General features: G+C 41.5%; 1 protein-coding gene across 2 annotated transcripts in view; it reads left to right on the plus strand.

Annotated features, from left to right (window-relative positions):
- The window catches only part of lrmda (leucine rich melanocyte differentiation associated), a 900,271-nt gene that overhangs the window by 691,215 nt on the left and 183,844 nt on the right, over window positions 1–25,212 (plus strand). Inside the window, exon 6 of one of the 2 annotated variants that reach the window (XM_060853979.1) lies at window positions 18,324–18,369. The exons of the other annotated variant lie outside the window; for it this stretch is intronic. Within the exon in view, the coding sequence (XP_060709962.1) occupies window positions 18,324–18,362 (39 nt within the window). The 3' untranslated portion in view covers window positions 18,363–18,369. Of the gene's footprint in view, window positions 1–18,323; window positions 18,370–25,212 lie in introns of those variants that run through there. 2 annotated transcript variants of the gene reach the window in all.

Raw genomic sequence — 25,212 nt, forward strand, 5'->3', positions numbered from 1 at the left:
TCTCTCATTGTCTTGGCACCAATATTAATGTATATACTAGAAGCTACATACAATGGTGCTGCACTGACCATCTTGATTTGGTTGTCAATGCAATTCTTTGTACAGTCGGGACTACCCAGCAAAGGTTGTCCAATTGCAGAAACCCATCAAATGCTTATAGCTGTGTCGCAAATATTGGAAGTGCAGTCTGGTTGGGTACAGATGATCCCTTGCTTGTTGGTAAAATTGAAGGGGTATCTTATTTGTTATGATCCACCAGTCTTTGGGGACATGTGGTCTACATACCTGGTATCATACCAGTATTGAAATTCATATGACACATTGCTCATTTGTGTGAGAAGCAGCATAGTGTCCTTGGTGAACACAAGTTGTGTTACTGCATTGCAACTGTTCGTTTCCTTACCTTATCCTTTCAGAGTAATCTGAGATAGATTGGACACTTTTCATGACTAAGTATGACTGCCTTAGGGCCTTTTGTAAGTTTGTGTGATATACGGTGAGAAATGATCTGACCAGGGTAACCATTATCCAACAGGATGACTTTGATGATCCCTATTTCAGAATCAGGATAGCATGGTGAAAAAAATAGCTTGGACCATATTTAAGAGGTTGCTGGTACATCGCATGGAACTATAGGCATCCCAATGTGTGTACTAGCCTGTAATGCTAAACTTGTGGCTCGAATCCTTATAGTGCAGAAAGAAGTCATTCAGCCCATCAGCCATTCACCCTCCAAAGAGTATCCAACACCATCTCTGTAACTCACCATGGTTAACCCAAATAACATGCACAATTTTTGAAAATCTGGTGCAGTTTTTATCATGGCCAATCCACCTAACCAGCACATCTTTGGACTGTGGGAGGAAATCGGAGCAGCCAGAGGAAACCCGTGGGAGACACGGGGAGACATTGGAAACTCCACAGAGACTGTTGTACACAGCTGGAATCAAACCCGGGTCCCTAGTGCTGTGAGGCATTGGTGCTAACCACTGAGCCACCATGCTTCCCATGTAGTGGAATTCAATAGCATTGAAATCCTGGATGGAATTTTAAACTACGTCATTGAGGAAAGGGGACTCATTTGAGTGTTTGCTTTCAAATATAAAATTGAACACAGGATGGAGTCCATTAAGACATGCTTCATGCATGCAGCTGGTATGTTCGTACATATAAAACTTGCAAGAAAAATTGAAGCTGCTGTGGCAATGGCAAATTAACTAAATGAAGTGTGCATCAGTTCAGTTGAATATTTTTTACTTTTAAGACTAGCAGAGATGTATGGGGATCTGTTCACACTTTATAAACATATGGAGAAAATACTAATTGTCTGCAATATAATGTATTCATAATATAAAGTTTGCTAATGATAACAAACTATGTAGTCAGCTGAACTTAACAAAGATTGATGATTTTCAAAGAAATTTGAATCAATGAAATGCATCGCAGTTGAATTTTAAGACATATTAGGCACATTCAAACGGGCAACATGGAAATCACATAATGATGACATTGAATCAATAGTATACTAAAAGTACCCCTTAAATTGTACTTAATTATCAGTAAGGCCAATTATAGTGAGATTTATCGCAAAGACATTTGACTAAGACCAAACAAGAAATTCACAGATATTCACTAGTTATGAGCAGTTTTAGGCTCTCTGCTACCATATGGAAGTGGGTCTGTTTAATATTTTCCAGCTAAATCTTTAAAGGTTGTGTTGCTTTAACATCTTCAAAGAAGAGCTGAATGCTTATCTTATGAACAAGATTGAAGTTTAGAAGACTAATTGCAGGGAGAGATGAATGGATTTAGGATGGAAAACAGTAGACCCTGAATATATGGGAATATGGAGATGTGACACAGGGGAAGGCAAGCAGTCAAGAATACTGATGTATAAAATACGCTTAGATAGATGTTAATTTTTGTTTGATTTACCTTCTGAAATAGAGGTCAAAGACAATCTTTGCAGAATGTTTTATCAAGGGCTCATGTGAGATTATATCTAGTCTCTGCTTGTAATGATAAGGTATAATTACTCAAGTATTACAGACTGTTAGATCATTTTAACAATTTAATAATCAACACAGTGCTCCTGTGATAACCTTGTGTTTCTCACTTTAACCACAAATATGACATGTAACATTAGCTTTGTGACTGTGATCAATATATTGTCTGACATGGCACTGAACCATACTAACAAGCAAGTCTCAAACGCATTCCCTGATCGGAGGACAGTGGTGGAGATATACTATCTCCACCATTGTAGTTCCCTGTAGTTAAGGAAGGAAAAATCAATCAGGTCCTTCTGTCTTTAGTCATTATCCATCGATCATTCTAGAAAGTGTGTATATAAAAGTTTCAAAAGAGGAAAAGATCACGAAATAACAACAGCAAACAACAAGCTGTGAACCCAGAAATATCCTCCATATCAATATTCAGAAGCTTGTATCAAAATTCGGAGAGCTGTCTCATAGACTAGGCAGACAACAACCTGACATAGTCCTCTTCAAGGAATAATACCTTGTCCCAGACACCACCATCACCATCCCTGGGTGTGTCTTGTTCCACCAGCAGGGCAGACCCAGCAGAGATGATGACACAGTTCAGGAGTTGCCCTGGGACTCTTCAACATTGACACCAGACTCCATTAAAATTCATAACATCAGATCAAATATGGGCAAGGAATTCTTCCATTAGTTTCCCCCTGCATTCATATTCCCCACCCACCCACCCCCAACCAACACCACCAAACCAACTCCCTAATCCTTAGCAGATGAATCCGTATTCCTCCATGTTGAACATTGCCTTGAGAAAACACGGAGAGTGGCAAGGCCACGGACTATACTCTGAATGAACGACTTCAGTGTGTGTACTGTACTGCACTGCACTGAGTGACCGATTGAAGCTGCCAGGCTGGGCCTGTGTCAACTGGTGAACAAAGCAATATGAGGGAAAGACCCAATTGACCTAATCCTCAAAAATCCATGTGACACAGACTCCATCTGTCCATGATAGGATTGACTATTGGTCCTTGTGGAGACAAACTCCTGTCTTCACATTCAAGCTTCACATTGTGGGCAGCACGGTGGCACAGCAGTTAGCACTGCTGTCTCACAGCGCCTGGGACCTGGGTTCAATTCCTGACTCAGGCGACTGACTGTGTGGAGTTTGCATGTTCTCCCCGTGTCTGTGTGGGTTTCCTCTGGGTGCTCCGGTTTCCTCCCACAGGGCCCAAAGATGTGCGGGTCAGGAGAATTGGCCATGCTAAATTGCCCGTAGTGTTAGGTAAGGGGTAAATGTAGGAATATGGGTGGGTTACGCTTCGGCGGGTCGGTGTGGACTTGTTAGGCCGAAGGGCCTGTTTCCACACTGTATGTAATCTAAACTAATCTATCCGCAAGATTGTGACTTCTTTATGATGTAGAGATAAGGCTTTGTTTCTTGTGGTCAGCAAAAGAGTGAGTTTATTGTTTTGGTATCTAGGTCTTCATATCTCTTTTTGCCAATAAAAATGTATGGCGTTTCACCCTCTTCTTTCCCTATTGTAAAAATAGGGTAGATATAGTGAAATTGTCTCTATGATTTGAGGAATCTAAAACTCTTGGGTAGAATTTAAAAATATCAGCTCTTTCAGGTATGAAGCTAGAATACTCTTTGACATAAGAATAAATTGGAATCTTCCACAAATGGCAATTGATACGATCAATCGTTATTTTAAAATCCAAGATTTTTGTGAACCCCAAATATATGAAGGGAACATTGGAAAAGAATATTATTTTTCACCTTAAGCCTGATCTGCCATTCTAGATCGTTTATCTCAAAATGTATTTCCCAAGTTCCCATGCTGTTCCTATATCCCTTGTTATTATTGACAAGGATTTTCATTGTGAATATACTCAATGACTCCACTTCCATAGTCTTTTGAGGAATTCCAAAGATTGAATAAAGAAATTCCTCCTCAACTCAGTCCTAAATGGCTTGCTCCTTATTCTGAGGCTGGGAAATGGGGCCAGGGTGAGTTGATATATTTTTGTTGACAAATCATCCACTGTCTAATTCAAGGAAACAAAAAATGAGGCAAGGATGCTCATGGCATACTTCTGATTCAGTGTTTCCCCTGTGTCAGAGATCACAACCTTCAAATCATCCTGATGAGGGATGGGTATGTAGAGGGATTGCACATCCATGGTGAAGAGGAGGTAGATGGACCTGGAAACCAAGGTAAAGTGTCAGAAAAATTCCAAGTGTAGATCACAAGAAACTTGAAAAGGAAGGAAAATAGAATCAAGATAGAACAAAATACGTTCAGTGGAGCAGGAACTGTCGAAAGTGTGGATTTGCCAGAACAGTCCTGATTGTGGATTTTGGAAAGAAGGTCGAAGCTGGCTGAGCAGGAGACTTGTTCTTATCTCTCCTGGACCACAATCCCATCAGGTTGCTGGTTCCAGGATTGCGACTGACCTCATCTCTTCTGGAGATCACCTCTCTGCAGCTTCCAATCTCATTGTTCCAAGCTTGACTCTATCTTGAGCTTGTTCTCACTTTGAACATCTTCTTCTTTGATTTGTATCCCTTTTTTCGAGTCAAAGGTGTGGCTGTGGGTCCCAGTTATGGCTTGTCTCTTTGTGGAGAATGTGGAATATTCATTGTTCCAGCCCTATTCAGGACATCTCTCCCACAACATTTTCTCTGGTACAGCAGTTGTGTCATTGGGGATGCCTTCTATTCTCTCCAGTGTCTTCAGCACTCAACATTGAATTCAACAACTTCAGAGCATGAACATTACCCTCCATTTTTGATTCTGATTACATACCCTGCCAACATATTGTTGGTGACTTTGCTCACAGTAATGCTCATCTATTTTCTCTCATTCAAATCTACATTCAACCAATTCTATCATTCAATTCCTCCTTTACCACTGACATCAATGCCCTTGTCTTTTGTTCTGGGAACTGTCACCACCTGTTCCACTTATTTCTCCTCTCCCTTTGTCAGAGGCATAAAAATCATCTTTTTCCAGCCCCCTTCAATTCCAAAGAATAGTCTTTGGCCTCAAAATGTTAACTGTTTGTTGGCTGTCCATAGATGCTGGGTCAAGATTAGAGTGGTGCTGGAAAAGCACAGTAGGTCAGGCAGCATCCGAGGAGCAGGAAAATCGGCATTTCGGGCAGGAGCCCTTCATCAAGAATTCCTTCATCACTCCTGCCTGAAACATCGATTTTCCTGCTCCTCGGATGCTGCCTGACTTGCTGTGCTTTTCCAGCACCACTCTAATCTTGACTCTGATCTCCAGAATCTACAGTCCTCATTTTCGCCTCTCCATAGATGCTGCCAGGCCTGCTGATATTCACCAGTATTTTGTGTTTTTATTAGATTTCCAGCATCTTCAGCATTTTGATTTAGCAGAGGATTACAATTATCTCTATGACATACAAATGCTCCTCAGTCAGCAGTTCTTGCTTCATCTTTACATCCACATTCATGGGCCATCAGATGCATTCTCCTGACCTATCTCTCTGTCAGGATCTTGTGCTATCACTATGCTAACCTGGTCCCCAGTATCATTTCATTCTTCGTCTCATTCAACATCAACTTTCTGAAAGCTTCGTTGGATTTGAAATGTTGACACTGTTTCTCTTTCCACAGATGCTACCAGGTCTACTAATTTTCTGTAGCACTTCCTATTTTAATACTTTCTACATTTGCTGTTTCTGGAACATATCAGAACTTCTCAGGTATGGAAGCACTATATGACTATGGATCTACTGCCCAATAAGCAGATTTTACATTATTGTTTGATAAGAACTAAAAGGACAATCATTCTTCAGGCAAACTATATTCTGGAAAGGGAACGAAAATTAAGTTTCAGTTTAAAATAAACAAAGTATTTACGTTACAAAGGAAACTAACAGAAGGTCATGTTTCGGAACTTGTCTCATTTAAGCATCTAAAAGATGGAGCTGACTGATTTGGTTATGTTGGTAGTGGGTTCAAGGTCCTCTTCATTGTTTGAGCTGATAATGCTGGCTATCACTGAGGGATATTGGATTGCTGAAGTTGCCATCTCTTGGATGTTGCATTGAATTGAAATTGTAGCTACATTTTCATCATTTCGGTAGATATGAAAGAATTCATGGTGCTGTCTAAAGCAGCTAGAAATTCTTCTAGTGTCCAAATCTGCCAGCCTTCCTCAGTTTTTACAACCACCAATAACAGACTAGCTTTAGCACCTGCTTCTCGAGCACGGGTTAGCCTTCTAAGTTTCCAAGCTGGTGACCGAGGGGTAAATATAGGTTGGCCAAAGAACTTGGCAACATGACCCAGGGCTGAAATTTTCATTAGCTTGTAGATGTTTTTAACTAACCTGTGGAGGGACTTGAACTCAAGCCTTCTCGCCAAGAGGTAAAGGCATCACAAGATTTTTGCTCATATGCAAAAAGCATAATAGAGTTTCATGAATTGGTTAAACACTATATTGATTTTGCCATCATCTGCTGTAAACACTTTGTAGCATCCTGAGATTGTGAAAATCACTGCATGAATGAAAGTCTATTCTTTAATTGAAGTGGCTGAAAAGGAACATTTTTGATATCAGTAATGAACAGCTGATCCAACACAGTGTCCAGCTGAGATTACAATTTTTGTAATCTTTCATCAGAACAGTTGTAGCTGATTGGCAAAGCAAAGCATCAAGTGGGAAACCCAACTCTGAAATTCCACAGAAGATATGACATAGACAGGCTTGTGTAAAGAAAAATCACTTCCGATACAGAGGAATCTCGATTATCCGAATAAGATGTGTTTCGTTCAGAGAATTGATTATTTGGATAACTGACTCAATGCCTCTCCTCTGGGACTTGGAGTTTTCTGAAGCTTCCTTTTTCCTCACTCTGCCTGCCTTGTACCCTCTCTCTGTCTCAGGGTTTGTTTCTGAGCAGACACACACTTGTGTGTGAGGGACGTGCAGCATTGCTGTAGCCTCTCCCCACTGCTGCTTCACTTCAATGGGATTGACAGAGCAAGTACTTAGTAAGTCCGCTCCCTGTTCAGAGACTAGGCAGCAGCATACCATGCAACACCCTCCCACCCCATTGTACCCCCGCCCCTGTCCCGGAATGGAGACGGTGACTGGATTGGACACCAACAGCAAGACTGCTGCTGCCTTTGAGGGTGAGTCTCAAAATAGGTACTTTCTCTTTCTCTCTCTCACTCTCTCTCTCTCTCACACACACAAAACCTTTTACTGCTTTTTGACAAGTTCCCACTCTGCCCTGTACAGGACAATGTTGGACAGATTATCTGGGGATAGGGGGTTTAGGGTACACCCCTGTCTAGAACTCCAGTGAACGTATGGGGAGAGAGAGAGAGAGGGAGAGTGGGAGGTCAATCATTTGGACACGGTGCCTGGGCTCCCATCGACGTCCAGGATGTTCTCAACAACATTTCAGTAAGCTGAATTCACTTTAATCATTGTAAGCAAAAGACGCAAATGGTGTTGGTAACACCTCTTTGATGTAATGTTTCTATTGGGACCTTGAGATCTTTGGATAATCTGAAATTCAGATAGTTGATATTCGGATAATCGAGGTTTCTCTGTACTTCCATATAGGTAAAAGCAAAATAAGAAAAGCATCATACACCATGACAACAAATGAGTCATTGAGTCTTAATCAGCAAACATTAGCTGACCAGTTAGAAAGTAAGGCCTTTAACACATGGTGTTGAATGCCAAGGGGAAGCTTATACGTTCAAGAAGGATTGTGGAGGTTAGCATAGGATGTCACAAAATAAATTTAATTGCGAGTGATTAGAGCTGTCTGAAAGCCAATTCCATTACTTTTTAGAACATGTAATTGCTGAATATAATCCTATGTGGCACAACCCATTCATGCATAAAAAAGATCAAAAAGAGATTTGTAAGCAAAATTCTATACTGCCAGCTCAGCACTTCATTGAAATAGAATTCAGAGGTCGTTATGATTGGTTATGCAGTGGTTACATGTTGTGCCAACATTAAACCTCAGCCAGTGCTCCATTTGATAATTACCACTACATGATATCTTGTCTTTGACTATAATGCTAATTTATTGTTTCAGTGTAGGTATGCTTGATCAATTCTAATGTTTGTAGTTTGGTGCTTGGGTGTACATAATTGGTTTTTAGCTTCAATCTTTGGCCTCTGTTGAATAACCTTAATGAGAACAGTATTGAGGTAGGGCAATCAAGTTTACTTCTGTTGGGTTTGGGAAAGAAAACCTCAGCCAGACTTTCTGTTCAAGAAAAGTGAAAGATGAGGCAAACATTGGTGAGATAACACAAAAAAGTCTGCTAGATTCTTAAATCATTTGGTTAATTTAAGCAATAGAAAAACATTTTCAGCAAATGTTATAGAAAAATGCAATATAGTATGCACTTTCAAAGTAACCCTGCAACAAGAGTATAACTTCAGTTAGTATTGTTCAAAGTTGATTGAGAACGAGCTCTTGACTAGATCTTTTAAAATTAATAATCCAGGATTTTTTGGTGAAAAGTAATTTATTAAACAATTCTATTTAGTCAATGATGTTTTCTTAAACTATTTAATTAAAAGCAGCCTCATTTTAGGTTTTAAAATTTTTTAGTGAATATGACATTTGAATAGGTAGACGAAAAGGAAAGGTTTGGAGGGATATGAGCCAGGAGCAGGCAGATGAGATGAGTTTAGTTTGGGATAATGTTCAGTGTGGACTGATTGGACCAAATGGTCTGTTTCTGTGCTGAATGACTCTGAGAATTTTGTGCTGTATTTCTATATTAAGTTCCTTTTGCATAAAGTTTAGAGGCAGATGATCAAGTTTATTAGTCTTTTCTTTTATGCGTATTATCCATATTGGAAAAGGCAAAGAAATATTGTGGCTAAGCAGTAGTTCTGAGGTTGGAAATGATGTGGCAAGCAACTCACCTGCTGACTCCCCAAAGCCTGTCCACCATTGACAAGATACAAGTCAGGAGGGGGATGGAACAGTCACCATTTGCCTGGATGAGTGCAGCTCCAACAACACTCGAAAAGGTTGTGTCATCCAAGACAATGCTGCCAGCTTGATTGTCACCCTATCCACCACCTTAAACATTTACTCCCTCCAACAGCAAGAGGACAGCAGGTGCATAGGAACATCATGACCTGCAAGATACCCCCAAGGTACACATTATCCTGATTTGGAACTATGTTGTCATTCCTTCACTCCCCAGTGGGTTAAAAATCCTTCCTTCCCAGCAGCACTGTAGGTGTTCATGCTTCATCTTTTGGTTGGGGTTATAGGAGATCTTATCATTTCCTGAATGCTTCTATTTCAGTCCATGTACATTTTAACAAATTTTTTTATTTACAGACCAACACTCTGCATAGGTATGGATTTATACTAGCTCAAAGTGTTTCCTCTATTTGATCCTTATCTAGCTCTTCCTTAGTTATTTGATGTTACATCTCACCATGATACCTTGGTTCCAAGCTATTAAACCATTACATCATGTCTCTCTCTCCCCACCCCCATCAAGTCCTTGTTCCCATTATTTATATTCATTCCCATCAACTAATGACAGGTTAGGGTCATTAACCTGATCCTCATGATTAAATTAATCATTAATCTAGTTAATTGTCTTTAAGTTTAAGACTGCAGTGAAGTGAAGTCTCTTGCTACTGTGAGAAATGAAGGGGTTCAGTAATTGTTCTGTACTTATATTTTTAATCTTGTTATAATTTGATCTTTATATGTCAAAATTGTTCCTCCTGGCAGCTATTGGTTCAATTGAAAAATGTGTTAAAATAGATCAAATTAACGGTTTCCTTAAATCGTATTTTAATAAAGAGGGAGAAAATAAACTTTGAGGGTAAACTAGCAAGCAATATAAAAATGGACAGTAAGTGCTTCCTTAAATATATGAAAAATAAGAAAGAGGCAAAAGTGAAATATGGGCTCCTTAGAAAGTAAAGCTGGAGAGATTATAATGGCCAACTAGGAAATAGTAGAGGAGTTCTTTGCATCGATATTCACGATAATTACATTCTAAAAATAATTGAGGGGCAAAAGCTGGGAGAGGAAATAAATGCAATAGCCATCTCTCGAGAAAAATTACTGTGGAGCTAATGCGAATAAAGACGGATAGATTTCTTGGTCCTGATAGATTGCATTCTAAGATATTTCAGGAAGTGAAATGCAGTAGAGATAGTGGATGCAATGGCAATAATCATCCAAGATTCCTTAGATTCTGGAAATGATTCAATGGTTTGGAAAAGTGACAATATGACAGTTTTTTCAAAAAGGAAGGGGACACAAAATTAGTCTAGTTGGCTTAACATCTGTCATTGGGAAAATGTTATTAAAAAGCAGAGCGATTAGAAATACCTTAAATAATCAAGTAGAGTTAGCATGGCGTCATGAAAGGGAAATCATCTCAAATAAATTTATTAAATATTTTGAAGGGGTGAAAGCAGGACAAATGTAATATATTTGGCATTTCAAAAGGTGTTCAATAAGATCTGCGCATGAGACTACTTATTAAGGTAATAGTCCATGGTGTTGGAGTAGGCTATTGGAATGGTTAGAGGATTGTCTAACTAATAGAAGACGAAGTGGGGAGTAAGGCAGCATTTTGAAGATGGGAGCTTGAAACTAGTGGAGTGTGATGGAGCTCAACGCTTGGGCCACGGTAAGGTATGATATACTCTAATAGCTTGGATGTGGAAACAAATGTATTATCACCAAGTTCAGGGATGACACAAAAATGGTGAGAGAGTAAGTGGAACATAAGAGTCTACAGAGGCAGTTAGACAGTAAAGTGAGTAGAGAAAGAACAAATATACAGTATTGGAGTATAGTGTGGGGAAATGTGAGGTTATACATTTTGGCAGGGAGAATCGAGACATGAAAGTTGTTTAAGTAGAGAAAGACTGCAGAAAACTGCAATACAGAAGTTCACATGTATTAATCGCAAAAAAACTAGCATACAGACAAGTTTATTAGTAAGAGAGGAGACAAATTAGCGGTTCCCCTTATTTCAAAGGAAATGGAGTAAAATAAAAAGACCTTGCTGGAACTATCCAAGGCACTAGTTAAACCACACCTGGAATACTGTGAATCATTTTCATCCCTTACCTTAGGAAGGATATGCTGGACTGGCTTTGGAAACACTTGTAAAAGATTCACTAAGTTGGTCCAGGTATGGAGGCATTTTATTAAGAGGAGAGGTTAAGTAAGTTGGGCCTGCACTCATCGGAATTTAGAAGAATGAGGGAGGACAGTCTATTGAAATGGACAAGCTTCTCAGGGAGCTTGACAGGATAGATGCTGAGTGGTTGATTCCCCTTGTGGGAGAGTCACGAACCGAAAGTCGTAATGTCAGATTAAGGAGTTGCTTGCTGAAGACAGAGGTGAGGAGAAATTTATTCTCTAAAGGTGGGAGCCTGTGGAAGTCTCTACTGCAAAAGGTGGTAGAGGCTTGGTCATTGAGTATTTTCAAGGGCAAGACAAAGTCATTAAATAGTAGAGAACCAAGGGTTGTAGGGAAAGGCAAGAAAGTGGAGCTGAGGATTATCATGTGTGCCATGATCTTGTTGATTTGTACAACAGATATGTGGGCTTGATTGGCCTGCTTCTACTACTATGTCTGGTCACCAGCTCTGGAATGAAGATTAAGCTCAGTATACTGTCCCTCTGGATTAACATTTGACATGAGTATTTGCTGTGTGCATTATTAATATTTACTACAATGCCTAACATCTATAACTATGACTCTCCTACTACTTGAATTGGGTTACATAATTTTAAACTTTTGACACTATTTGCTTCCATTACTTGTAAATTTGGAATGACACTATTTCTCCAAATGACCACATGGACAACAATTCATGGGCGGCACGGTGGCACAGTGGTTAGCACTGCTGCCTCACAGCGCCTGTAGACCCGGGTTCAATTCCCGACTCAGGCGACTGACTGTGTGGAGTTTGCACGTTCTCCCCGTGTCTGCGTGGGTTTCCTCCGGGTGCTCCGGTTTCCTCCCACAGTCCAAAGATGTGCGGGTCAGGTGAATTGGCCAAGCTAAATTGCCCATAGTGTTAGGTAAGGGGTAAATGTAGGGGTATGGGTGGGTTGTGCTTTGGCGGGTCGGTGTGGACTTGTTGGGCCGAAGGGCCTGTTTCCACACTGTAAGTCTAATCTAAAAAAAATTGTGGCATTCAGCTCCCCCTGCTGGGCAGTCATCATACTTCCGTACCTTGTTGCATTTCAAAATGGCTGTTGACATTCTTTTATTATATCTGGCAGGCTATTGTTTGGCACACTTTCTAGTTTCAGGCCTATGTACTGCACCAAAGCACTTGACCTCTCCCATGGAATCTTGGACTAGCCTCAAACGATCCACCAGTTTTGCTTCAAGCTCTCGGGCTACTTCACAAACAGTATCATCTTTGCAAATGTTGAATCATCTTTTGTTTGTTTAAAAAAGATCTGACAATGGCCCATTGATTTGAATATGCTGTCTTGTATTAATTTGTCCCTAAAATTGCCATATGCATACTTGTCTGTTAACCCATTAGAGGTGGCTGCCAAAGAAACCAACGGACTCCCCTAAATTTGGGAGGGAGTTCCAGGATTTTGATTCAATGGCAGTGAAGGATTGGCGATATATTTCCAAATCAAGCTGGTGAGTGGCTTGGAGGGAAACTTGAGGTGGTGGTGTTCCCATGTATCTAAGTTAGTTTATTTAGAAAGTGCTGTCTAAGAGGGCTTGGATTTTCTCAAATGCAGCTTGTATATGGTACACTGCTGCCATTGTGTATTTGTGATGAAGGGACTGAACGTTGAAGGTGGGAGATGGGATGTCAATGAAGGCGGATGATTTGTCCTGGATGATGTCATGTTTCTTAGGTATTATTAGAGGCGCACCATCCAAACAAATGCAAAGTATTCCATCACACCTCTGAGTTCAGTGGTCTACTGGCATTGGGAAGATTGAAGCTGAATTACTTGATGAAGAATTCCTAACTTCTGCTTTCTGTTGTAGCCATGGTATTCTTATGGATTATCCAGTTTGGTTTCTGATCAATGGTGACCCCCAAAATGTTAATCATGGGTGATGGCGATGCCATTGAAGGTCAATGAACAATGGTTAGATTCTCCTCTTGGAGATGGCCATTTTCTGGTAGTTGTGTGGCCTGAGGGTTACGTGCCATTTATCAGATCAAGCCTTGATGTTGTCCAGGTCTTGCTGCATATATATTCAGACTGTGTTTTAGTATGTGAGGTATTCTAATTGGTATTGAACATTGTGCAATTATCAGTGAATGACCCTTATGATAGAACGAGGGTCACTATAAAGCAACTAAACATTGTTGGGCCTAGACACTACCCCGAGGTACTCCTGCAGAGGTATTTGGAGGCTAAGATGATAGACCTTCAACAGTCAAAACCATTTTCCCAAGTGTTCGGTAAAAGTTCAAGCAATGGAAAAACATTCTCATGGATTCCATTGACTTGTGTTTTCCTTGATGTCATGTTCAGCTAAATTGATGTCAAAACCAACCAATCTCACCTGACCTTGACATTCAGTTTATGTTTGGACCAAGTTTGTAATAAGTCAGGGGTTGAGTAGCCATGGTGGAACCCAAACTGGGCATCAGTAGGCAGTGTGTTCCTTTGCAAGTGTGGCTTGATACAATTGTTGACAATACCTTTCTTCACTTTGCCATTTTTGGAGACTGACAGGGCAGTAATTTGCCAGGTTCGCTATGTCCTGCTTTTCTGCACAGGACAGATCTGGGCAAATTTACCAAGTACAATAGTTGGATTTGTGCCAACTTGGAATCTTGTAGTTGTGTTCAAACAACTTAGTTAAGGGCATGGCTAGTTCTGGAGCAAAAGCTTTCAGTACTGTTGCTGGCAAATTGTCAAGACCCATAGTCCTTTCATTATACAATACCTTCAGCTGTCTCTCCCACACGGAGTGAATCAAATTGATTCAATCCTGGCATCTGCAATATTTGGGACCTCAAAGGCCAAGATGGATCATCCACTTGGTATTTCTGGCTGATGACAGTTGCAAATGCTTCTCCTTGTCTATTGCACTAATGTGCTTGGCTGCCCCATAATTGAAGATTTTTTTTTAGTGAATGCTCTCCATGTGGTAATTTAATTGTCCCCAGTTGTTGAGGACTGGGATTGCTTAGTCCTGTCTGTTGTATACTGTCACTGCTGTTTGACTTCCAAGGACTCCTGTGTTGTAGTTTCACCAGGTTGACACCTAACTTTTAGTCTGTCTGATGCTACTCCTGGCATGCCCTCTCAGTCTCCTCATTAAGTCAAAGCTGATCTCTTGGCTTAATTGTAATGTTAGAGTGAAGGATATGCCAAGGCATAAATGAGGACTGCAGATGCTGGAGATCAGAGTCTAGATTAGAGTGGTGCTGGAAAAGCACAGCAGGTCAGGCAGCATCCAAGGAGCAGGAAAGTTGATGTTTCGGGCAAAAGCCCTTCATCAGGGATATGCCAAGCCAAGATAGTATTGAATAAAATTTTCCTGTTCCGGGTGCCCGGTTTTCAGTTGCTAGGCCAGTTTTAAGTCTGTTCCATTTAGTACAGTGATAGTTCCAGATAACCCAACAGGAGATATTTTCAATGTGAAGACAGGACTATGTCTCCAGAAGTGATGGTCATACCTATTGATATTGATATTGTCAATGATGGGTTCAACTGCAGTAGATACTTTGTTGGGGATGAGGTCAAGTAGGTTGATCCTCCTTACTGGCTCCCTCATCACTTGCTTCCACATTAGTTAATATGCTACTGAGTCAGTCTTGGTGATGGATATTGAAGTCTCCCAACCAGAATATTTTCCTTGCCTTTGATACCCTCAGTGCTTTCTCCAAGTGGAGAAGGACAGATTCATAGCTGAGTTGGGGGGAACTGTAGATAGTAATGTGGCAGCAGGTTGTCTGGTCTGTATTTGGCCTGAGATTATGAGACTTTATAGGGTATTCAGTCAATGTTAAATACTCCAAAGGCACCCTCCTCCTGATTGTATATCATCTCTGGTGGTTCTGTCCTGCCAGAAGACAGGGTTGGGATGATGCCTGGGACATTGTCTATAAGATATGTTTCTGTGAGTTTGACAGTGTCAGACAGTTGTTTGACTAGTCTGTAAAATGATATTGGCAAAAAAACCCAGGTGTTGATAAGGCTAACTCTGCAAGATTAACAGAGATGTGTTTGCCATTTTTGTTTCTAGCATTCAGGTTGGTGTCAGGTGGTCCATCCAGTTTCATTCCTTTCTTTAGACTTTGTGGCAGGTTTAATCCAATTGAGTGGCCTGTTAGACCATTTTGGAGGGCAGTTAAGACTCACCTACATTGCTGTGAGTCCTGAGTTACATGTAGCCTAGCAGGTATGGGCAGTAGATTTCCTTAGATTATGAACCAGTTGGATTTTTACAACAATTATCGGTGATTACACATACTAGCCTTTAATTCTATGTTTGTGTTTTATTGAATTCAAATTTTATCAATGGGGGGATTTGAACCCATCCAGACTTGATCCATTACTAACTACTAATACAGTGACATTCCCACTGTGCCATCAACCCCATTATGATCAGATCCTGATGGATACTGGACACTTTCAAACATTGTTATAACAAAATGTTGTCTTACCTGTACTTTGTCGAGTGAGCACATCATCTGTGAGTATGCTGATTGCAGTGTAAAGTATTGCTCTATTGAGTAAAGTAGTGATCTAATGCACTGGTCCGTTTCTTGCCTAAAGCTGTTTGATAAATGGCACAATATTGACTCCATCCATCTGTGTGTCTACTGTGGGATCTTTTTATTGCGAATGGCTTGGTAATGGTAGTGAAGCTTCCATGGTTCTGTAAACCACTGGACTAATGTCTGCTGTAAGATCTGTTGCTCTGCTGCTGCGTTGGGATTCTGACTCCAATTCCAGAGAGCTTCAGTTGCTCTCTGGTGTATCAAAGACCTTTCTCTGTCTCTCTAACTTACACTTGAGTGATTTTCTACCACTTTGTAACCTTTCTTTCGTGATTCTTTCTTACGCATAACTCCCACATGTTGCCACTGCCATATTTCACCTCTGGTTGGCGTCAGAAGAGGTTTTATCTGAAGCAACTGTGTACCTTTTAACCGTCTTTAATTTACAGACTTATACCATATACAGTCATGGGTCTACATTGCGAGTATCTCCTCATCCTGTTAAACTTACTTTTCAACCGTACGGACTGCAGTGGTTCAGGAAGGTGGTTCACTACCATTAACTCCAGGATAGTTAGGGGTGGCCTAGAGAATGATGCTTGCATCTTGTGAGAAAAGATAAAATTATTGGCTTTCAGAGTTGTACACACTGTCTGAATCAACCACTCACTACTTTACAAACTATCTTATCAGGTCAGTAAGAGACAAGAAATGATTGATGCATCAAGATGCCATTATAACCAAATAAGTTAGCTGTAATGCTGAGTCGGTTTGCAAGACTGTCAATAAAACCTGGTAAGAGGCTTTCTTCTTTCTTCGGAAACTGACTTATGCAATGCATATGAATAAAGATCATTGTGCTGAAGCTTTAAATGTAAGTTGTAAAGGACAAATTGCCCATGTGGAAACAAATTCTGTTACAAGTATTTTGCAATGTACTTAGTTATAGGGGAAGTGAAGAAACCAATTTCAACTATTTTTTTCAACATGGGTGATATGAATTGCACAGCATTTATGTATTTTCAGCAAATATGTCACTTTGGATTTGTGACAGGAAAGGAAAAAGTGTTGCAAAATGTAAAATGTTGTGGTTTATAGACGGTTCCTTTCCACAACAACTAAAACACAGCACTCTTAAGGATCTTTATCTCCAAACAATGGTATCCCAAGACCTTTGATAGAGTTCTGAAGTAGCTCAATGTAAAGTCCTGGGATTATATTCGATGCTGTGAGCTCAATCTCACAATCTCAATCTCACTTGATTCATTGAGTTGTTAACTTTCAGCAAGAGGAGGGGGTTATGGGAAAAAGAAGATGTTGACTTGCATTTAAATAAGCACTGGATCTCCTACTTGTACATGCTTAGCATCAAACATCTTCAAATGTTCATAAAAGACCATTCATCTTTGTCTTCATCCAATATAGTGTACGTTTCTGAAAGTTTAGGTGCAGCACTTGAAAAGCATGCTGTTCAGTGCAATTCCTAGGTCAGTACCTCCAACAGTACAATTACATGGTATCACTCTTAAGCCAACATAGATTAAGCATTGAAGTTCTTAATTGCCAAAAACTTACTGGCACCATTATCCTTGAACTCAGCTTTAATTGTCATTCATTTGATCATGTAGCAGGATTCTATTAACTCATTCATATCAATTTTCTATGACCTTGAATGTAGATGAAGGTTTTTCAGATGCTATAATTTTTGCCCCAAGATGTATTATTGAAAACATCAATGAAAACAATGTAGGGAAAAATGCAGTATTTCAAACTACATAAGCCTATAGTAGCTGTCCTCAATTATCTCTATATTAAAATCCTGGTCTTTCATTAGTATCACATATGACAAGCTCTACGGCAATGCAAGCCATTGAAGCCATAATGATATAAACAGTATTTCAGATTAGTTAAATTGTGATCCTTTGAATTCATTTCTACCCATTCCATATGAAGATCAAGGTTTGTTTGTTAATTCATTCAGTCTTCAGTCGTTAATAATCTAAATTAGAGATGACATTGTCATCATAATATACCTTAGGCAAGCGTTATTCTTTTTACATCCAAGTGTAAAGTATGTACTCAACAAACACAAATACCAAAGCAAAACATTACATTTGCTGGAAATCTAAAATCTGAGCAAAAATTGCCTCAAAGAATTCAACTGTGCAGACCACATCTGTGGAGAAACAGAGTTAATGTCTCAGCTTGATAACCCTTTCATCAGCAAAGAAGTGAAGTAGAGATTGACATGTCTTTCAGCCAGTGGAAGAGGGCAGAGAGAACTAAGGAGATGCTCTGTAACCAGATGGAGGACGGGGGAGATTAAACAATACAAGATTTCATTGTTCAACAGCAAAAGAGAGTGGTGAGGAAACTAATATGTAACGAAATGAGACATAAATTGCTACATTAAAAGTATCTGAAAGCATGGAAATCAGGGAAAACATAATATTTACAGTCTCAAGACATATTGTGGGCAGCTCAGCTGTGAATAATAATGGTCTAGTATCAAATTTCCATCCTCAATGTTTGGCTGTTGTTTTAGACCAGCCCTTCACAAAAATGCCTTTCTGGCTTCCTTTGATAGGAGAAAATGAGGACTACGGATGCTGGAGATCAGAGCTGAAAATGTGTTGCTGGAAAAGTGCAGCAGGTCAGGCTGCAACAAAGGAGCAGGAGAATCGAAGTTTCGGGCATGAACCCTTCTTCGGGAATGAGGAAAGTGTGCCAAGCGGGCTAAGCTAAAAGGTAGGGAGGAGGGACTTGGGGGAGGGGGCGTTGGAAATGCAATAGGTGGAAGGAAGTTAAGGTGAGGGTGATAGGCCGGAGTGGGGGTGAGGGCGGAGAGGTCAGGAAGAAGACTGCAGGTTAGGAAGGTGGTGCTGAGTTCAAGGGTTGGGGCTGAGACAAGGTGGAGGGAGGGGAAATAAGGAAACTGGAGAAGTGTAAGTTCATTCCTTGTGGTTGGAGGGTTCCTAGGCGGAAGATGAGGTGCTCTTCCTCCAGCCGTCATGTTACTATGGTCTGGCGATGGAGGAGTCCAAGGACCTGCATGTCCTTGGTGGAGTGGGACATCAAGCTGAGACATTAACTCTGTTTCTCCACAGATGTGGTCTGCACAGTTGAATCCTTTGAGGCAAGTTTTGCTCAGATTTTAGATTTCCAGCAAATGTGGTCAGGTCCACACCCCCCACCAACCCAACCTCCACTCCCGGCATATTCCCCTGCATCTGCAAGAAACGCAAAACTTGCGCCCACACCTCCCCCCTTTCTTCCCTCCAAGGCCCCAAGGGATCCTTCCATATCCGCCACAAATTCACCTGCATCTCCACACACATCATTTACTGCATCCGCTGCACCCAATGTGGCCTCCTCTATACTGGGGAGACAGGCCGCCTACTTGCGGAACGTTTCAGAGAACAGCTCTGGGACACCCGGACCAACAACCAACCCAACCATCCCATTGCTCAACACTTCAACTCCTCCTCCCACTCCACCAAGGACATGCAGGTCCTTGGACTCCTCCATCGCCAGACCACAGCAACTCGACGGCTGGAGGAAGAGCACCTCATCTGCCACCTAGGAACCCTCCAACCACAAGGGATGAACTCACACTTCTCCAGTTTCCTCATTTCCCCTCCCCCCACCTTGTCTCAGTCCCAACCCTCGAACTCAGCATCACCTTCCTAACCTGCAATCTTCTTCCTGACCTCTTTGCCCCCACTCCCACTCCGGCCTATCAACCTCACCTTAACCTCCTTCCACCTATCGCATTTCCAAAGTCCCTCCTCCCTACCTTTTATCTTAGCCTGCTTGGCACACTTTCCTCATTCCTGAAGAAGGGCTCGTGCCCGAAACGTTGATTCTCCTGCTCCTTGGATGCTGCTTGACCTGCTGTGCTTTTCCAGCAACACATTTTCAGCTTCCTTTGATAGAACTCAAGGAAAACATAACAGCATAAGTACTTGTGCAAAAGTTGAAGCTTTGAGTCCCTTTTTTTAGACCTAAGGTTATTTTTATGTTTTAGAGCAGTTATTCGGCAAATTGTTGGAGCTGCAAGCTGGCAAGTCCACGGATCCTGATAGATTGAAAAGAAGTGGCTGGTGAGATAGTTGATGCATCGGTTTTAATTTTCCAAATTTCCCACAATTTTGGGGAGGTTCAGTTGGAATGGAAAGTAGCGCTTTAACTTCATTACTCAAAAAAGGAGGAAGACAGAAAGCGGACTACAAGCTCCATAATATCTGTCGTGAGAAAGACGTGAGAAGCTATAAACAAAGGCTTTGTATCAGGGCACTGAGAAGAGTTCAAGAGTTCACTATAGTTTTATGAAAGGGAATCATATTTAACCAAATTATTGGAGGCTTTTCAGGAAGTAATTGTGCCATGGATGGACTAGACTCCTATTTCCAGAAGACATTCGATAAGGTATGACAACAAAAGTTATTGCAAAAACTAAAAGCCCACAGAGTAATGGGTAACATATTGGCATGGATGGGGATTGGCTATTTAACAGAAAGGACTTATGCCCGAAATATCGATTCTCCTGCTCCTCAGATGCTGTCTGACCTGCTGTGCTTTTCCAGTGCAACACTTCTTGACTATTTAATGGAAAGCAGACAGTGGGCATAATTGGCTTATTTTCTGGTTAGCAAGATGTAGAGTGTCACAGGGATCATGGCTGGGGCCTCAAATTTTTACGATTCATTTCAATGACTTGAATGAAGGGACAGAAGGTATGATTGCTAAATTTTTGGTGACACAAAGATAGAGAATTAAGCTGTGAAAAACATAAGGAAGCAGCAAAGGGATATCATAGGTTAACTGAGTGGGTAAAGGTCTGAATAATGGAACATATTGTGGGAAAATATGTAATTGTTCATTACATATGTAAGATAAAAAGAAATATAAAAGAATATTATATAAAATGTAATATAAAAGAAATGCATTATCTAAATGGTGAGAGAGAGATTGCAGCGTTCTGAGATACAGAAAGATCTGGAAGTCTTGATGCATGAATTCCAAAATATTAACATGCAGCCATAGTAAGGTAAAAGTTAACAGCACGTATTTGTTTATTGAGAAACAAATTGAATGCAAACATACAGAGATTATGCTTCAGATATATTGGGCATTGGTGAGATCATATTTGGAGCATTATGTACAGTGTTGGTCTTCTTTCTTGAGCCTGCTCCCACCCAATCCCCATTTGAGCCTTAGCATTGTACAGACCCATTTGCAATTCACCTGCTCCTTCTCTCTCTCCTTGGCACCTAATTATCTAATTGTATTCCACACCCTAAATATACAGCAACCCATCACTGTCATTTTCTTCATCAGGGGGCGGCACGGTAGCACAGTGGTTAGCACTGCTGCCTCACAGCGCCAGAGACCTGGGTTCAATTCCCGACTCAGGCAACTGACTGTGTGGAGTTTGCACATTCTCCCCGTGTCTGCGTGGGTTTTCTCCGGGTGCTCCGGTTTCCTCCCACAGTCCAAAGATGTGCAGGTCAGGTGAATTGGCCATGCTAAATTGTCCGTAGTGTTAGGTAATAGGGGTATGGGTGGGTTGCGGGTCGGTGTGGACTTGTTGGGCCGAAGGGCCTGTTTCCACACTGTAAGTAATCTAAAAAAAATCTAATCTAATCTAATCTAAAAACATCCCAGTTACTTACCCCCATTCCAAGAATTGCTTCAGTGTCTTTAGCAACTGCCCTCTTTAAGATCCATTCCTTTACTGCCAACTATCTTTATCTCAGCTTTCGGGTAGAGCATCTTTTCTCTATGAATAAGGACCCTCTAAAGTGTATTGATGGATAAGCCAGAGATATCCATATTGACCGAGCCAGAGATATCCATATTGATATATGTTGGCCGAGCCAAAGATATCCATCTCAATAAATGTTGGCCGAGCCAAAGATATCCATATTGATATACGTTGGCCAAGCCAGAGATATCCATATCAATAAATGCTGACTGAACTAGGGATATCCATATCAATAAATATTGGCCGAGCCAGAGACATCCATATCAATAAATGTTGGCCGAGCCAGAGATATCCATATTGACAAATGTTGGCCCAGCCAAAGATATCCATCTCAATAAATGCTGACCGAGCCAGAGATATCCATATTGACATATGTTGGCCTTGCCAGGGATATCCATATCAATAAATGCTGACCCAGCCAGAGATATCCGTATTGACCGAGCCAGCGATATCCATATTGATATATGTTGGTCGAGCCAGAGATATCCATATCAATAAATGCTGACCAAGCCAGAGATATCCATATTGATGTATGTTGGCCGAGCTAGAGATATCCATATCAATAAATGCTGACCCAGCCAGAGATATCCATATTGACCGAGCCAGAGATATCCATTTGATATATGTTGGCCGAGCCAGAGATATCCATCTCAATAAATGTTGGCCGAGCCAGAGATATCCATTTTGACATATGTTGGCCGAGCCAGAGATATCCATCGCAATAAATGTTGGCCGCGCCAGAAATATCCATTTGACATATGTTGGCCGAGCCAGAGATATCCATATTGACATATGTTGGCCGAGCCAGAGATATCCATCGCAATAAATGTTGGCTGCACCAGAAATATCCATTTGACATATGTTGGCCGAGCCAGAGATATCCATATCAATAAATGTTGGCTGCACCAGAAATATCCATTTGACATATGTTGGCCGAGCCAGAGATATCCATATTGACATATGTTGGCCGAGCCAGAGATATCCATCGCAATAAATGTTGGCTGCACCAGAAATATCCATTTGACATATGTTGGCCGAGCCAGAGATATCCATATTGACATATGTTGGCCGAGCCAGAGATATCCATATCAATAAATGTTGGCCGAGCCAGAGATATCCATATCACATGAATCACCCAAAAAGAAATACAGCTACTGATATTATGTACTGGGTGTCTGACTGCTATGATGTAGATCATCCATAAAGGTCATCTTTTTTATGTGCTTTCATCTTTAGGCAAGAAATGTATGAATCCAACTTTTGCACTTTAGGGTGGAAGGAAATGCTAATTTTATTGGATAGGGTTTGGAGTGGAACAGTAAAAGAATAGCAAATAAAATCCAAAAGAACTGAGTTTTGAGGAAGGGTCACTTGTCCCAAAGCGTTAACTCTGAACTCTCTCCACAGATGCTGCCAGACCTGCTGAGCTTTTGCAACAAAAGAATGACAACTGTAGTAGTTCTGTACTTAGAATGTATGAAAATTTGCTAAAATCGCTTTGTTAAATTCCTTTTTAAAAAGCAATTCCTCTGTGCCTGTTCATACAAATGGTGAGCTTTCAAATCTCGGCCTTTTCTGGCTTGGCTTGGACTTTCTGTTCACGTGGTGCAGTCTGTGACTACTTAATGTAATTTATTACCAGTCGGCATACCATAATGGAAGCAAGATGAACTTTTAACAATGTGCACATTGTATCATTCTTTCTTCTTGGGGAATAGATTGTAATGTGCTGAGCTTGATGCTGTCATGTGCTCCAGAGGAGAGCCAGGGCCAGACTTGGATATGTGCCATTTTGATGTGCAGATGTGAATAAAACACTCGAGTGCAATGGGAACACCCTGCTGGTGAATTGCAGTGGTGTACAGTGATTTGATGCAGTTGTGTATTTTCCACTGCATGAAGATCAAAATGTTTGTGTGGTCCATTGAAATTTTTATTTTTGTTGAGACACAGTCAGACCTTAGCAATGCAGCATTGTTTTACCTTCTAAATTACAATCTGCTCAAAATGAGGGAAGTTTATTCACCACTTTCTTCAGTCTGATTGCCCACTACTGTACTTTCACTACTACAATATCAACACTGAGGTAAATATTTATGTAATTGCTCAGTATGTTTCTTGTTCTTCAATATGAAAAGAATACTCAGATGTGGAACGTTTTAGCATCGCCATGATCATCAAACCATGGATCTTTCCCCTGGACTAATCACTGACCTGAAGATTATGACATTGTGATTTTTACCTTTTAATAATTTTGCAAGGCAGTGGAAAAGTTCTGAATATTTTATCTTGTGAGAAGGATCTTCTGCAGGAGGCCATGAGTTTGAGTGATCCAGTATAAAGAGGGAAAGCTGTTAATAACATCTGTCTTACCTTTCTGTGTTGCGAGAAGCCCAGTGATGAATTCATACTCAACTAAAGAGCCAAAAGAAGGATTTTATAACTTAAACTGGCTTTAGCTGATGCTGAACTACCTGCTGGGAATTCCCATCAATTTCAGACTCTGACCAATAATCAAATAGCAAATAAGAAGGAAAGAAATTAAAGGCAAAAAACTAAAAACCTATGTTCACTTTCTTGCCTCCTCTACTGAATAGGCCAATACATTTTTTTGTGCGATGTTTTCACATGTGTTTTGCTTCTCTGGGATGCTGTGGTTTCCTGCTGATGTGATGACTCAAGATCCAAGATAGCCCTGACACGGTAAGTAGTGTTCAGGCTCATCAGAGCCCATCCAATTCAGGATAGCAGTATTGTTTTCTCAATATATTTTTCATCTTTTTTCCTTTTATTATTCTTCGAGGCTGGAGTGAAGTTGGGATGGTTGTGTGTATAGTGGAGATGTGGACCGGGACAGGAATATGCCCGGAGCAGGGGCTCCCGGCGTCACTGGACCCGGAGCAGGGGCTCCTGGCATCACTGGACCCGGAGCAGGGGCTCCCGGCGTCACTGGACCCGGAGCAGGGGCTCCCAGCACCACTAGGCTCGGAGCAGGAACTCCCGGCAGCACTAGGCCCAGAACAGGGATTCCCGATGGCAATCGGCCCAGAGCAGGGACTCCCGGCGCCACAGGGCCCAGAACAGGGACTCCGGCAGCACTGGGCCCGGAGCAGCCACTCCCGGCGGTACTCAGCCCGGAGCAGAAACTCCCGGCGGTACTAGGCCTGGAGCAGAAACTCCCAGCAGCACTGGGCCCGGAGAAGGGACTCCCGGCGACACTGGTCCCGGCGCAGGGTCTCCTGATGGTACTGGGCCCCGAGCAGCCACTCCCGGCGGTACTAGGCCCGGAGCAGTGACTCCTGACAGCACTCGACCTGGAACAGTGACTCCTGCGGACAATAGGCCTGGGGCAGGGACACCTGGCAGCAATGGGACTGAAGCAGGGACTCGCGGCAGCACTAGACCCAAAGCAGGGGCTTCTGGTGACACTAGGCCCAAAGCAGGGATTCCCGGCGGCAATGGCCCCAGAGCAGAGACTCCAGCTGCATTTGGGCCTGGAGCTGGGACTCCCAGCGGTACTAGGCCCGGAGCAGGGACCCCTGTTGGCAATAGACCCAGAACACGGACTACCAGCTACATTAGGCCAGGAGCAGGGACTCCCAGCAGCAGTAGGCCCAGTGAGGGATTCCAGCCATGTTAGAGCAAGGAATTTTAATGGCGGCAGTAAGCCTGGAAACTGGATTCTTTGTAGTGGCAGAGCCCGGTGCTG

The sequence above is a fragment of the Hemiscyllium ocellatum genome, chromosome 43 (genome assembly GCF_020745735.1).
Source record: "Hemiscyllium ocellatum isolate sHemOce1 chromosome 43, sHemOce1.pat.X.cur, whole genome shotgun sequence".
Taxonomy (NCBI): Eukaryota; Metazoa; Chordata; class Chondrichthyes; order Orectolobiformes; family Hemiscylliidae; genus Hemiscyllium; species Hemiscyllium ocellatum.